Source organism: Schistocerca americana, chromosome 6 (genome assembly GCF_021461395.2).
Source record: "Schistocerca americana isolate TAMUIC-IGC-003095 chromosome 6, iqSchAmer2.1, whole genome shotgun sequence".
NCBI lineage: Eukaryota > Metazoa > Arthropoda > Insecta > Orthoptera > Acrididae > Schistocerca > Schistocerca americana.
Window position 1 is genome coordinate 424,001,556 of NC_060124.1, and position 13,955 is coordinate 424,015,510.

At 46.4% G+C, this 13,955-nt stretch overlaps 1 protein-coding gene across 1 annotated transcript in view; it reads left to right on the forward strand.

The window, feature by feature from the left end:
• The first annotated feature begins 262 nt into the window (after window positions 1-262).
• LOC124619391 (vacuolar protein sorting-associated protein 54) overlaps window positions 263-13,955 on the forward strand; it is a 154,927-nt gene continuing 141,234 nt past the window's right edge. The window contains exon 1 of the mRNA XM_047145738.1: window positions 263-589. Within this exon, the coding sequence (XP_047001694.1) occupies window positions 492-589 (98 nt within the window). The 5' untranslated portion in view covers window positions 263-491. The remainder of the gene's footprint in view (window positions 590-13,955) is intronic.

Below are 13,955 nucleotides of genomic sequence, written 5' to 3' on the forward strand. Positions count from 1 at the left end.
CGTCATTTTCTTCTCATGGTACCTGTTCAAATAATGTGCCGTACGTTTCGGTGTCGGTGTACTATATCTTACGTCCTCTAAAACATTGATACATAAACGCAGAAACCTTACTTTCTTAAGCTTTTTTCGCTAATACATTGCTACATAACAAACGCATTTTATTTCCTCTAGCAGAAAATGCATACATTTTGCATGCGCAAATCTGAATATGACATGCAATATCTGTGAAAAGCAAAGTACTAGATAGCGAAAGCATATGGCAGAAACACTGTGCAGCTGATACGGTGTTTGGGGTTTGTGGACGTGTGAGGACGTGTAATTAATGGAATCAAAATGAGGGTGGAAAGTTGACGGCGTGTTTTATCACTTGGAGTGCCACGTGTGAGGTGATATGTGTCACTGGATTGTGATCGTCGTCAGCGGTCATGTGAAACGTTCTAGTATGGAAGTGTCACGATGAAAAGAATATGAAACTCGTCTATTGAACTAAAATGCCAAAAACGATTTTAGTACCTGAAAATAAACACGTATGGAGCAAGTGCACGTACTGCAAAAATTTGGAGTTCAAAGCCCAACAGGACTTCACAAGGTTAGTGTTACAGACTCTTAATGAGCAGTTTCGTAACGGTTGTCAGGCATAACTATAGTTATTCTTTAAGCACGTTGGTGTGCACAATACAATGAATTTGACACAGTTTACGTAACAAATTTCGCCAGTCAAATTCGAAACAATTTTAAGTGCTTCACCATAGTAAGATACTTAGCTTAATTGTTGATCAACACTTGGAGTTTGTTTATGATGACAGTAAACGAACTTTTAACGGCATAAATAGTGCATAGTGTATCATGAGTGCTTTCAACCGATGACAGAGTAATTAACTTTTATTTTATGCAAATTTTATCTGTGAGGAATACTGTATATGAAATATAGCCGAAATAAATAATAATATGTTTAAAGAGTTACGTAACGACTGTGATGTTACCTTATTAACTTGACAGATAATCTCAAATGAATGCCATTTGTGTACCAAGCCTTAAGTTATACAGCCATAATTTTTCACTTAATTAGCACAATGTTGATTAAGTACAAGAATGGTACTGTGCTTTTATTGTATAATTCTTTACCCAAATTGTTAAGCAACTTGTGGCTGTACTAGTACTTCCATTGGACAGCTCTTGTCATTAGGACAGCACAGGGATGTTGACAGTTGTCATTAGCTGCAGACTGAAACATTGGGTATTACAATATTTACTTCAAAAGAAATGAACGAACAAAAATAACATTAAATTTATTCATGATAACAGATGTCATTAATTTTGGATCACATATACACATGTGTGTGCTGGGAATGAAGAGTTACATCATTCTCCATTCAAGTGTTTTGAAACAATGTTGGCAGAATGACATCGTGACCCCATATTAAATTTTAGCTACAATTTACTGTAATGTTTTATATTGGAGATGCTGTTATTCTTCACACTTTGTAAGTAACAGGTAAATAGAAAATTTGTTGTCTTGAAAACATAGGATCGACTTGCAAACAATCATTTTCAAATATTCACATAAACATTGGATTGTCCCAAAATGTACATTCCGCATGAACTTAACAATTTTAATACACTTTCTCAGCATACAAGGTGACCTATGTTTGACTGTAGTGACTTTTTTTTTTTACTGGTATTTTGCTAATGCATTTACATGCTTGCAGTGCTTAATATATTTTGAAGAATTTGAGATGGAAGTAAAAATAAAATGCCAAATAAATATAACAACCAAAAAAATGTTAACTGCTAATTTCTGTTGAAATCTCTCTCTCTCTCTCTCTCTCTCTCTCTCTCTCTCTCTCTCTCTCTCTCTCTCTCTCTGTGTGTGTGTGTGTGTGTGTGTGTGTGTGTGTGTGTGTGTGTGTGTGTGTGTGTAAGGCAACTGGCTAGTTTGATGTGACCTGCCATGAATTCCTCTTCCTCTCAGAGTAGCACATGCATCATGTCATCTAACAGGTATACTCAATTTTCTTTTCTGTTGTTCTGTAGGCCTATATTATTCTTGTCAGCAGTGGGGATGCATGAGCCGATAAGCTGATTGTATGATAATTGTCACACTTGTTAGCTATTGCAATCTTTTGAATTTTGTGGATGATGTTTTTCTGAATGTCAGATGGTATATTGCCAGACTCTACACTCAAGACACCAGAGTGAATAGTCATTTTCTTGCCACATCCCCCAATGATTTTAGAAATTCTGATGAAATATTATATATCCCCTCTTCCAAAACTCTTTCAAATTCTGATTCTAATACTGGATCCCCTACCTATTCTATATTGACTCCTGTTTCTTCTTCTGTCATGTCATCAGACAAGTCTTCCCCCTCATAGAGGCCGTCAATGTACTCATTCTATGTGCTTCCTCCTCTGCATTTAACAATGGAGTTCCAATTGACCTTTATGGCTACTAAAGTAAAGCCAGCATTACCAAAAATACCACACACTCAAATAACATAACCTAAGCAACAATGGTAAATCAGTATCCACGATACTTACAAACTACTATCCAACACTATTACCAAGTACTAACAAGAAAAACCCCGAATTTCATGAACACTTGCATCACTAACTACTTTGATATACAAAAACGAACACACATACCATCCATACTACAATAAATAACGAATAAAACCACAAAAAATATTAACCAACCAAAGCCATGTCACATAATTGTTGGTTGGCCAACCCATCCTCTCACCCCCCCCCTCTCCCCCACCTCCCCCTTACATCCCCCCCCCCCCCCCCACACACACACACTAAAACCTAAAAACAAACAAAGTTCTGTACAATCAGCCCAAGTAACTGTAGGAACTTCATTCTAGATGCCACATATTTGCCCATTGCCCCAAGCATAAATTTCTGTTGTAGCTGTTACTGAAAAAAGCTATTAAATTCCCAACTATAAGTAACACACAGCATGAACAATACCAAATACAAACGCAAATCCATTACTCGCAAAATGCTAAATCGAAGTAGCTCTCTAGCGAACTGGCACACTCTATTGCAATGACAACCTCACACATTTGGATAACAGTGACAAATGGCTCACTTTGGTACCTAACAAATAACTTCAAAACATAAACATGCAACCCAAGGAAGCGCCACCAATTACAATAACACAGCATCTACAAACATGGGCTGACTCAAACACTGCACCACTATGATGTCGCACAACACAAGATAGTTATGTCATGTGTCAAAGGGGACGGGTGGAATTGCAACCTCTTGTTGACCCAATTTTCTAAGTTTAACTATTCTTGTGGTGCAGTACATTATTGCAGTGCCTATGTTGTTTGGAAGTACTATGCAAAGATCCTTCAGACATGCTCCGTTGTGACTACGACTGTTATGAGATGTGGAACTACACATAATGAATGTAGGCGTGCAAGTTGGTTTCAGTGTTATTGAATTCCATAGACATGCTACTTTTTCACTGTTTTCACTGATATTCATTAATGCCACCTGGTGACTCGCAGGCCAGATCCAGCCTATGGTTGGTTTCAGTCTGGCCATGGAACCAGTAGTGTCTGGATATTTCAGTAGGTAAGAGCACTGCTCTTGATAGCCAAGGTTCCATGTTTGAGTGTTGGTCCACTTTAAAGTTTCAATCACTCTGGAGGTTTCGAAAATGTGCACATTCCAGTGCAGAGTGAAATATTAGCTCATTAGAAACTGCTCTCCTTGTTAACAACTGCTGAGAGCATTTTCCATTTTGTCTATTGTTCGTAATTGTTAAGGACATGCACTGTATTTGTACCATATGAATAAATAAACAAACAAGTAAAAATTCATGTATGTTGCTACACCGATAACCAGACACACCATTTTTGAATAGTACAGCAAATGACATTCTTTTGGGTAACAATTACTGAGGCAGTTTTTTGCGATAATATCCTAGAAGGTTTTTATGAATAAGAGTTTCTTTGTTTATTTTCTATTATTTAGTTTTTTGGTTGTATAATATGAATTTTAACCTCCACAGTGAGAGCTGCTGTATTCTCTGTATTTATTTATGATGTATCCTACTGTGTTCTATGTGATATGTATTAATCTGTGGAAGCTAAACAGCATTCAGTCTCTGTATTCCTATGGCTGAAAAACTGTTGCAGCAATGCCCTGCTTCCTATAACAATGTTACGAAGTTATCTGAATGGCATGATACTTGTTTCTTGTCATTTCGTTCCACTTCATACAGTCAGATATTGTGTCAAATCTACCAAGCAACTATGTTTTCAGTGTGATTGAATTCCATAGCCGTGCTACTTTTTCACTGATATCCATTAATGCCACATGTGGGTGCCTGGCGGCTCGCAGGCCAGATCCAGCCTGTGGTTGGTTTCAATCTGACCCATGGAACCAGTTCATGCATTGCACTCACCCATTATGCTTTTTTGGATATTTGCCATTCTGTTGTTTGAATTTTTACTATTTGACTTATGTGTAGTACAGCCAATATATGTTAGCTGCAAGCATCTTAGACGTTTAAACTTTTTAAAATGAATAAAGAAATGATAGCGTTATTTATTTAATGTTGTAGAAACCACTCCGGATGTGCAATCAGCCATCAAAGGTACATGTGTACAAATATTTAAAAAATGTTTGCTGATAGTGTTTGGGGGCATGAACATACTAAATTTCAAACACTCTACAGGTCAGTCTGTCTCCAAAAATTGTAAAGTTACTCCTAATTGCTTGTTGGCTGAGATTGCCTATCTCATTGCCGTATTTTGCTTTTCTATGATTCTTTTTCGTCTTTATTGTTCATTGTAGGCATGTTATGACATTGAAACTTTAGAAACTGAAGGTAATTTATAATAAATTAACTGCAACCAGTTACTTTTATAGGTGTTTATTTTACCACGATATTCCTGTATGTCTGGCATCCCATCTTCAGATGTTTACATGTCATAAACATTGTTTGTTTACTAACAGTGTTCCAGAATTTCGCTGTGGAAGTTTTTAAGATGTTTTGCATAAAGAAACAATATTCACAATGGCTAAATAAATGTGAACATCTGGAGATGGGATGAGCGTAAAAAGAATATACTCTCAAAAATGTGTTCTGAGACATAATTTGTTGGCTCGGTGTTTCAGGAAAGGGGTGCCATTCACATCAGTGCATTACTCCATAAACATAATTCATAGATGCTACAGCTTTGACTTTATGTGCTAGGAGCACTGCTGTCGCATCACGTGACAAGCCAGCACATGAGCTTATACATGTGTGCGATTCAGACCTGTGGATCAGCAAATGTTACCCGTGCCTGATGTACACCTTTTCTTGCTTCAGTGTTACATAATTTTTCATTCATTCTTATAAAACTATATACATTGTTTAAATATAATTTTTGAGTATTGGTCAATATTTATTCATGTGATGAAGTTTGTTTGCACAGTAGTAGTAGTAGTAGTAGTAGTAGTAGTAATAATAATAATAATAATAATAATAATAATAATAATGCAGTGAAGAATAATACTATTTTAGGGGGGCAAATAGACATGTTAAGGACATAAGTGACCTCAGTGGCAATGAACATTTTGCGAGAGAGAGAGAGAGAGAGAGAGGGGGGGGGGGTGCGAGTGAGGAGGCTAGCCACTTACTAGCTCACCCATCTTCCCCGACTCTGTTGCTAAACCTTTTCCCATACTTGACTGCCTGGACGACGACTGATAAACACTAGTATTGCGTGTGTGTTTGATGTGCACCACACATCAATTGGCAGCAGTTAAGTGGTTGCCATTTGCTTCCTGAATTTCCCTTCGTAATAATATACTATTTTATTTATGTTCTGAAAGGTGTCAAAACAGCCATTTTATTGGCAGGGTAGCCACTTAAATTGTTCATGGAAGTTCATTTTATATTGTTCATCAGTATTATGTAGTAAGTAAAGCTGTCATCAACCTTAATGTTGGTTGGCACACCATTGTGGTTTACTAGTTATTGTCCTATTTTTGCTGGGAGGTATCGAAACCTCCAATAGAGGCTCTCAGCTTTGATCTGTAAAGTCGTGTATGTTGGAGATACTGTCATTTCACCCGTATGCAATATGGTGACTATGACACCAAGATACAAACAGATGAACACAATCCCATTACACAGAGTATAATCAAAATAATTTGAAGATCATGAAACTACCGGGGAAACTGCAGGAATTAGGGGGTTTTGGGTGGGGGCAAACAAAATAAATGACATTTCTAATATAAAATACTCACCCAGTAAAAAACTTATAAAAAATTCCAGTAAGCCAAAATTACACTAAATCCACAAAAACCCACAAACTTGGTATTACCAGTTCAACTTTATGTAAATAAATAGAAATATATGATTCCAACATTGAAATAAATTTTCTAAAAATTGGTTTTGGGAATTTCATTAGCCCTGTATGCTTCACATGAAGTCCACATCATCCCGTAATTCACTTAAAAAGCTGTGACTTCATTTGATCTATATTGCTAGAATAAAGTCGATGACGTCAAGAAACTTAAACTCATGCCAAAAGCTAGTATTAAAAACTTCACTTCACCTCTGTAGCAAGGAAAAAACCATACTTGTTGCACTATTATTGAAAACCTTAATTGACCAAAATAGCTTTAATGACTTTATTTTAGCCACCAATCTCAGTCATTATTAACTGCAACTAATAACAAAACAGAAAGACTTATTAAAGAAATCCATTAACACACACACACACACAAAAGCTCGTACCCCCCAGGGGGTCCACAACTCTTTTTGTGGATACGTGCGTAGCGAGCACGGAACCCCGAGCTAATGTGGCCTTCCTTCCTTTCCGGGCTGCATACCTTCCCTTTCCACATCCTTCCCCATCCCCCATCTTCACCCCCCCCCCCCCCCCCACCTCCGCCTCGCTCCTTCCCTTTCTCCCCCTCTGGGGGGACGCTCAACAATGTAACACATTATTTGCTTTCTCTGCTTGCAAGTCTTCGTCCTTCCTTTGTCCTTCTCTTTTCCTTACCTCTTCTCTTTGCCCTTTTCTCTGCTGCGGCATTTGAGTCCTCTCTTCTTTCCTTTCCCTTTCTCTTTTTTCCTCCCTGTGCATGTCTGAAGGCCGACCCACGCATTTCCAAGCGTAGCCGGTGACGGGGTAACATGTAATTCCCCACCCCGGGTAGACTGGTAGGACACTTACGTACCCCCTGGTAATGGCCAGGCCCAGGGAGGGGTGATTACCCGAGCTGATACCTTCCGAAAGTGCCGATTAGTCCCTCCATCCGTTTCTCGGGAGGTGTGACCTGAGGTGTGAACAGTCACCTAAGGCGGGAGTGCCCTCAGAGAGGGCCCCACAATGAAGGAGCGCGCCATCGGAGACGCTGGTAATCATGGGGGATACTTTCACAATGGTGTCCTCATCTTCTACTACGTCTGCTCACAAGTGTAAGTTCAATGAGTCTCAGCCACAGACAGTCCTTCCATTGTTGCCACAGTTCCTTGTTGTTTCTCGGTTTGATGAAGGTCACGACTTCTCCATGGTCAACCCTTTCATTATTCAGAAAGGTGTCGACGCAATTGCAGGTCCTGTAAAGTCTTGTTCCAGATTACGAAATGGCACCTTGTTGTTAGAAACAGTCAGTGCCCTCCAGGCACAAAAATTGCTGCATACTTCACTGCTACACACCTTCCCTGTCCGGGTGGAAGCGCACTGCACTTTAAATTCCTCACGTGGGGTCGTTTATACACGCTCCCTTCATGGATTGTCCGACGAGGAAATTCAACACTACCTGTCTGACCAGGGCGTAACGGCTGTTCATAGAGTCATGAAAAGGGTTGACATGAACATCATTCCAACCCGTACTTGACATTTGACAAAGTCCAACTCCCATCGAAAATCAAAGCGGGCTATGAGATAATTTCCGCTCGCCCTTACATCCCAAACCCTACGCGTTGCTATCGGTGTCAGCGGTTCAATCACACCAGCCAGTCCTGTTCCAATCCGGCCAAATGTGTTACGTGTGGCAAGGATGCCCATGAGGCTGCTTGTCCATCTCCATCCCCTCGTTGCATCAACTGTATGGGTGACCACGCTGCTTCCTCTAGAGATTGCCCCATTTTTAAAGACAAAAAGCTCATTCAGGAAATCAGATTGAAGGAAAAGGTGTCGACCTTTGCTGCTCAAAAATTATTCGCCAGTCGAAAGCCCACTGTGCCTCAGACAGGAAAATACAGCACTGTCCTTGCCTCTCCTCGGCCAACAAAGGAGGCGGCCACGCAGACTTGTGATCTCACCTTTAGTGCCACGGTCGTCAGATCGGCCAGTGCAAAGATCGCCCGTTCAACCTCCCCACTTTCGCCTGCTCACTCTACGGCTGACCCTTCATTGGGTTCTGCTAAATCTCGAGCCCCAAAGTCAGACACCAAGACTTCCAAAAAAGAGCATACTCATGAAGATTTTTTATGTACCCCAACTTCACAACCATCGGTTCCTCCTTCATCTAAACATCATGTTTCCAAGAAGGCTAATAAGAAACCCAGTTCCTCTCCTCCGCCGAGGCATGTCTCATCTACAGCACCACCTGGCGGTAACCGCCCTCGGTCGTCTTCTGTGTCGCCGAGGCGCCGCACTGCTGGCGACCGATCAACCGGCCGATCGCTGGTGGCAGGAGCTGCTCCTGAACACCTATGGATCAGGATCTTCTGCCTTCGGCTGAATACCGTTCCATGCTGTCGGTCGCAAGCTCTGAGCAGTCGTTGAGTTGACGGCAACCTTGGTCACATTCCTCCATTTTCTGTTCATCCTATGTCCATTATCCACTGGAATATCCACAGCATTCGAGCCAATCGGGATGAATTGTCGATCCTCTTACGATCCTACTCGCCGGTCATCTTCTGTCTTCAGGAAACAAAGCTGCGTCCCCATGACCGCTTTGTTCTCCCCCATTTTCAGTCAATCCGATTTGATCTCCCCTCTGTTGAAGGCACTCCAGCACATGGAGGACTTAAGATTCTTCTTACTTATCGAGAGGCAAAACTGAAATATGAAAGGTTGAAAGGTTGTATCCTGCTTCCATTCGAACATCTTATGCTGCAACCACGTTATCGTCGCCCACGCGAGCGACTGTTGTCGCCTCATCTGTGCCGCCTTCAGTGGGCCCTCGGGGCCGTGCATCTCTGTCTGCCCCCCTCGTGCCTGGGGGCAAGCCTTCCTCTGTTGCCCCCTTAGCAGTTGGGGGCAAACCCTCTTCTGTCGCTCCCCCCACGCTTACTTCGGGAGTGACATCTCCTCCAAAACCGGGGGGCTCGATCCCTCCCCCTCCTTCTCCGCCGGCGTTGCCTCTGCCGGTTTCTCTCTCGCGGAAGGGGTCCCTCGGGGCTCTCCCTTCCTCCGTTTCTTCTCCTACCCAGCCGGATGTCAGCCAGTGGCTGAAGGTTCCGCCACCTGCTGGTCGTAGGGCTTCTGTGTCGTTGTCAGCCTCCGACGCTCCTTCAGAGAAGCTCTCCCAGCCCTCTCACCCTAAGGGCCGACGTGAGAAGAAGGAACGGAATGTGTCCAAGAAGAAGGACGTTCCAGCGGTTTCAGTACCGCCTGCTGTACATAGTCCTGGCTCCGGGGATGAGGTGGAGATCCTCGCCTCTGCCGCGGATCTCGCACTCACGGAACCCTTGGGGGCCTTTCCTATGGACTCAGCTGACTCTCCCCCGGTGGCGGCAGTTGGCTCTGAGGCGCCGTCTGCCTCTTAGTCGCATTCACGCCCTCCCCGTCCCTTCCTGCTTCCGTTCTCCAGTGGAACTGCGGCGGTTATTTCCGCCACCTGCCTGAGCTCCGGATGCTTCTGAGTGTTTCCCCTGTTCTCTGCATTGCTCTGCAGGAAACTTGGTTTCCGGCAATGCGGACCCCCGCCCTTCGCGGTTATCGGGGATACTATAAGAACCGCGCTGCCTGTCAACGAGCGTCAGGTGGGGTTTGCCTTTTTGTTCACCACTCTGTCTGTTACTCGCCAGTACCCCTTCTGACGCCTTTAGAGGCAGTCGCTGCCAGGGTTGAGCTCTCGCCGGCTATTACTGTTTGCTCTGTTTACATTCCTCCGGATGGGGAGCACCCCCGACATGTCTTGGCTGCGCTGCTGGCTCAACTCCCGCCACCTTTGCTGCTTCTGGGCGATTTCAATGCCCACAACCCTCTATGGGGTGGGACTGTCTCCGATGACCGCGGTCGGGCCGTGGAGCATGTGTTGGCTCAGCTCGGCCTTAGCCTCTTGAATACCGGTGCTCCCACACATTTCAGTGTGGCCCATGGCTCTTTCTCGGCCATCGATCTCTCTCTTTGCAGCCCTGGACTTGTCCCATCCCTCCACTGGAGAGTGCATCCTGACCTGTGTGGTAGTGACCATTTACCCATCTATTTATCACTGCCCCAGTGTCATTCTTCTGGGCGCCTGCCCCTCTGGGCTCTCCACAGGGCTGACTGGCCGGCTTTTACTTCTGCTGCAACCATTGAGTCTCCCCCACAGGGTGACAATGACGAGGTGGTCTGCGTCTTAACCACATCCATCATTTCGGCGGCCGAGGCTGCCATCCCCCGCTCTTCTGGACTCCCTCAGAGGAAGGCTGTACCCTGGTGGTCGCCGGAGATTGCTGAGGCTATTCGCGACCGTAGGCGGGCTCTCCAGCGTCATAGGCGGCACCCGTCTCTGGAGACCCTCATCGCCTTTAAGAGGCTCCGTGCCTTGGCCCGTCGTCTTATTGCCCGGCGTAAGCAGGAGTGCTGGGAGAAGTATGTCTCATCCTTGGGCTCCCGTGTCTCCCCCTCGCTCGTGTGGTCCCGGATCCGGCGGATTTATGGATACCAGACCCCTATGGGTGTACCTGGGCTCTCCTTGGATGGCGCTGTCTGCACGGACGCTGCCGCCATTGCTGAACTGCTTGCTGCGCACTTTGCTAAGAGCTCTGCGACTGCATCTTATCCCCCCGCCTTTCGCTCTCTAAAGGAGCGAGCCGAGCGGACGCCTTTCTCATTCCACACGCGTCGTTCTGAAAAATACAATGCTTCTTTCAGCGAGAGGGAATTCCTCGCTGCCCTCGCCGATTGCCCTGATACAGCACCAGGACCAGACTGCATCCACGCGCAGATGCTGAAGCATCTCTCCAGGGACTGCCAGAGACACATTCTCACGATATTTAACCGCATTTGGAGCGAAGGCGTGTTCCCGTTGCCATGGCGAGAGGGTGTTATTGTCCCCATCTTGAAGCCCGGTGCGGACCCACTGGCGGTGGACAGCTATCGTCCCATTACCCTCACCAACGTTTTGTGCAAATTGCTCGAACGTATGGTGGGGCGGCGTTTGTGTTGGGTCCTTGAGTCGCGCTGTCTCCTCGCTCCATCCCAGGGTGGCTTCCGTCGGGGCCGGTCTGCAGCGGACAATTTGGTGCGGCTGGAATCTGCTGTCCGTACAGCCTTTGCCCGACGTCAGCATCTCGTTGCTGTATTTTTTGATCTGCGGAAAGCGTATGACACCACATGGAGGCATCACATCCTTGCTACGTTACATGACTGGGGTCTTCGTGGTCAGCTCCCGGCTTTTCTTCAAACCTTCTTATTGCGCCGCTCTTTCCGGGTGCAAGTGGGTGCCGCCTCTAGTTCATCTTATATACAGGAAAATGGGGTCCCGCAGGGCTCGGTGTTGAGCGTCTCCTTATTTCTCGTGGCCATTAATGGTCTGGCTGCAGCCGTGGGGTCGTCGGTGTCTCCTTCTTTGTATGCCGACGACTTCTGCATCTTCTTTAGCTCCACGACTACGGGAGTCGCCGAACGCAGGCTGCAAGTAGCCGTTCGCAAGGCAGCATCATGGGCTCTGACTCACGGTTTTCGGTTCTCTGCGGCCAAGACTCGAGTTATGCACTTCTGCAGGCGTCGGACGGTCCACCCTCATCCTGAACTTTACCTCGACGGCCACCTGCTTGAAGTGGTGGAGACTTGCCGCTTCTTAGGACTCGTGTTTGATGCCCGGCTCACGTGGGATCCTCATCTTACTCAGCTGAAGCAAAAATGCTGGCGTCACCTCAACGCCCTCCGCTGCCTTAGCCACACGTCTTGGGGTGCAGATCGCTGCACGCTGCCGCGATTGTACAGAGCCCTTGTGCAGTCCCGGCTTGATTATGGGAGCCTGGCCTATGGGTCTGCATCACCCTCAGTGTTGAAGTCGTTAGACCCCATACACCACTGTGGGGTTCGGCTTGCAACTGGCGCTTTCCGTACGAGCCCCATGGATAGTCTACTGGTGGAGGCCGGGACTCCCCCGCTGCGGATTCGCCGTCATCGACTGCTCGCCGACTATGCTGTCCATGTGCATTGCTCGCCCGGCCATCCCAATCATCGCCTGCTTTTCCCTGCCGTGGTTGTCCATCTGCCCGAACGGCGACCTAGGTCTGGGCTTTCCATAGCTGTCCGCGTCCATTCCCTGCTGTCCGAACTGGGGTCATTCCCTCTTCTGCCTCCCTTCCGGGTCCGTGCACCTACGCCTCCCTGGTGTTTGCCCTGGCCGTCCGTCCGTCTGGACTTGGCACAGGGACCCAAGGACTCGGTTCTGCCTGTGGCCCTCCGTCACCGTTTTATTGCGCTCCTCGCCTCATTTTCGGGCTGTGAGACTGTCTACACTGATGGTTCCCTGGTTGATGGTCGCACTGCCTACACTTTTGCTCACGCTGCCCATGTTGAACAGCGCTCCTTGCCGGCTGGCTGCAGTATTTTTACTGCAGAGCTGGTGGCCATATTGCGCGCTCTTGAGCATATGCGTTCCTGCTCAGGTACGTCCATCGTCATATGCAGTGACTCCCTGAGCAGCCTCCAGGCCATCGACCGCTGCTATACCTCCTCTCCTCTGGTGTCCTCTATTCAGGAGTCTGTTTCCGCCATTACCCGCTCTGGTCATTCGGTGGTCTTTATTTGGACGCCAGGTCACGTTGGCATCCCGAGGAACGAACGTGTCGACAGGCTGGCCAAAGGGGCGATCGACGCCCCAGCTTTGGAAATCGGCCTCACGGCTCGCGATCAGCAGCTGGAGTTGCGCTGTAAGGTGCTTGGGATGTGGACCGCTGAGTGGCGTGGCATGACACCCCCGAATAAACTGCGGGCTGTTAAGGAGACGACCGATGTGTGGCGCTCCTCCCTGCGGGCTTCTCGCAGGGACTCTGTTATCCTGTGTCGGCTCCGCATCGGCCGTACATACCTGACGCACGGCCATCTTTTGCGTCAGGAGGATCCCCCCCTGTGTCGGTGTGGGTCCCGGCTGACGGTCACCCACATTTTATTGGAGTGTCCCCGACTGCGCACCCTCCGGCAGTCTTTTAATCTCCCGGGCACTTTGCCTTTGGTTTTAACCGACAATGCCTCCATGGCTGATGACGTTTTAAATGTTATCCGTGGTAGTCCTTTTTATGGTTCCATTTAGGGAGGTCCTGCTCCTTTCTCTTTGTGTGTCTCTTGTCCTCGAGTCTCTCATATTTTGTTGCAGATTTTAGTGTGTAGTCGGTTGGTTGACTCTTTCCCTTTTTTGTTGTCGTGGTCAGTCAACCAGTCTCCGGCCATCTTCTTTTCTTCTGTTTCCTTTTGTCTGGTGTTCATCTGTACTCTTCGTGTCTGTAGTGTTCGTTACCGCATTTGTGTTCTTTTAGGGCCTGGGGGGGGAGTCTCCTTCCCCTTGGGGTTGTACCTGCTTCATGCATTTATGTCTCGCCTGTTTTTGGAATGGGGGACTGATGACCTTAGCTGTTTAGTCCCCCTTAAACATCCCAACAACCACCACCACCACCACTCTTGGAGCACCGCAATGGGCTTCCGCTTTTCTCCCAGTAAGACCATTTGTGTTAATTTTTGGCGTCGTACGGAGTTTCTTCCCCCTTCCTTACATCTAGGACCTGTCAACCTTCCATTTTCGGACGTTGCTAAATTGTTGGGTCTT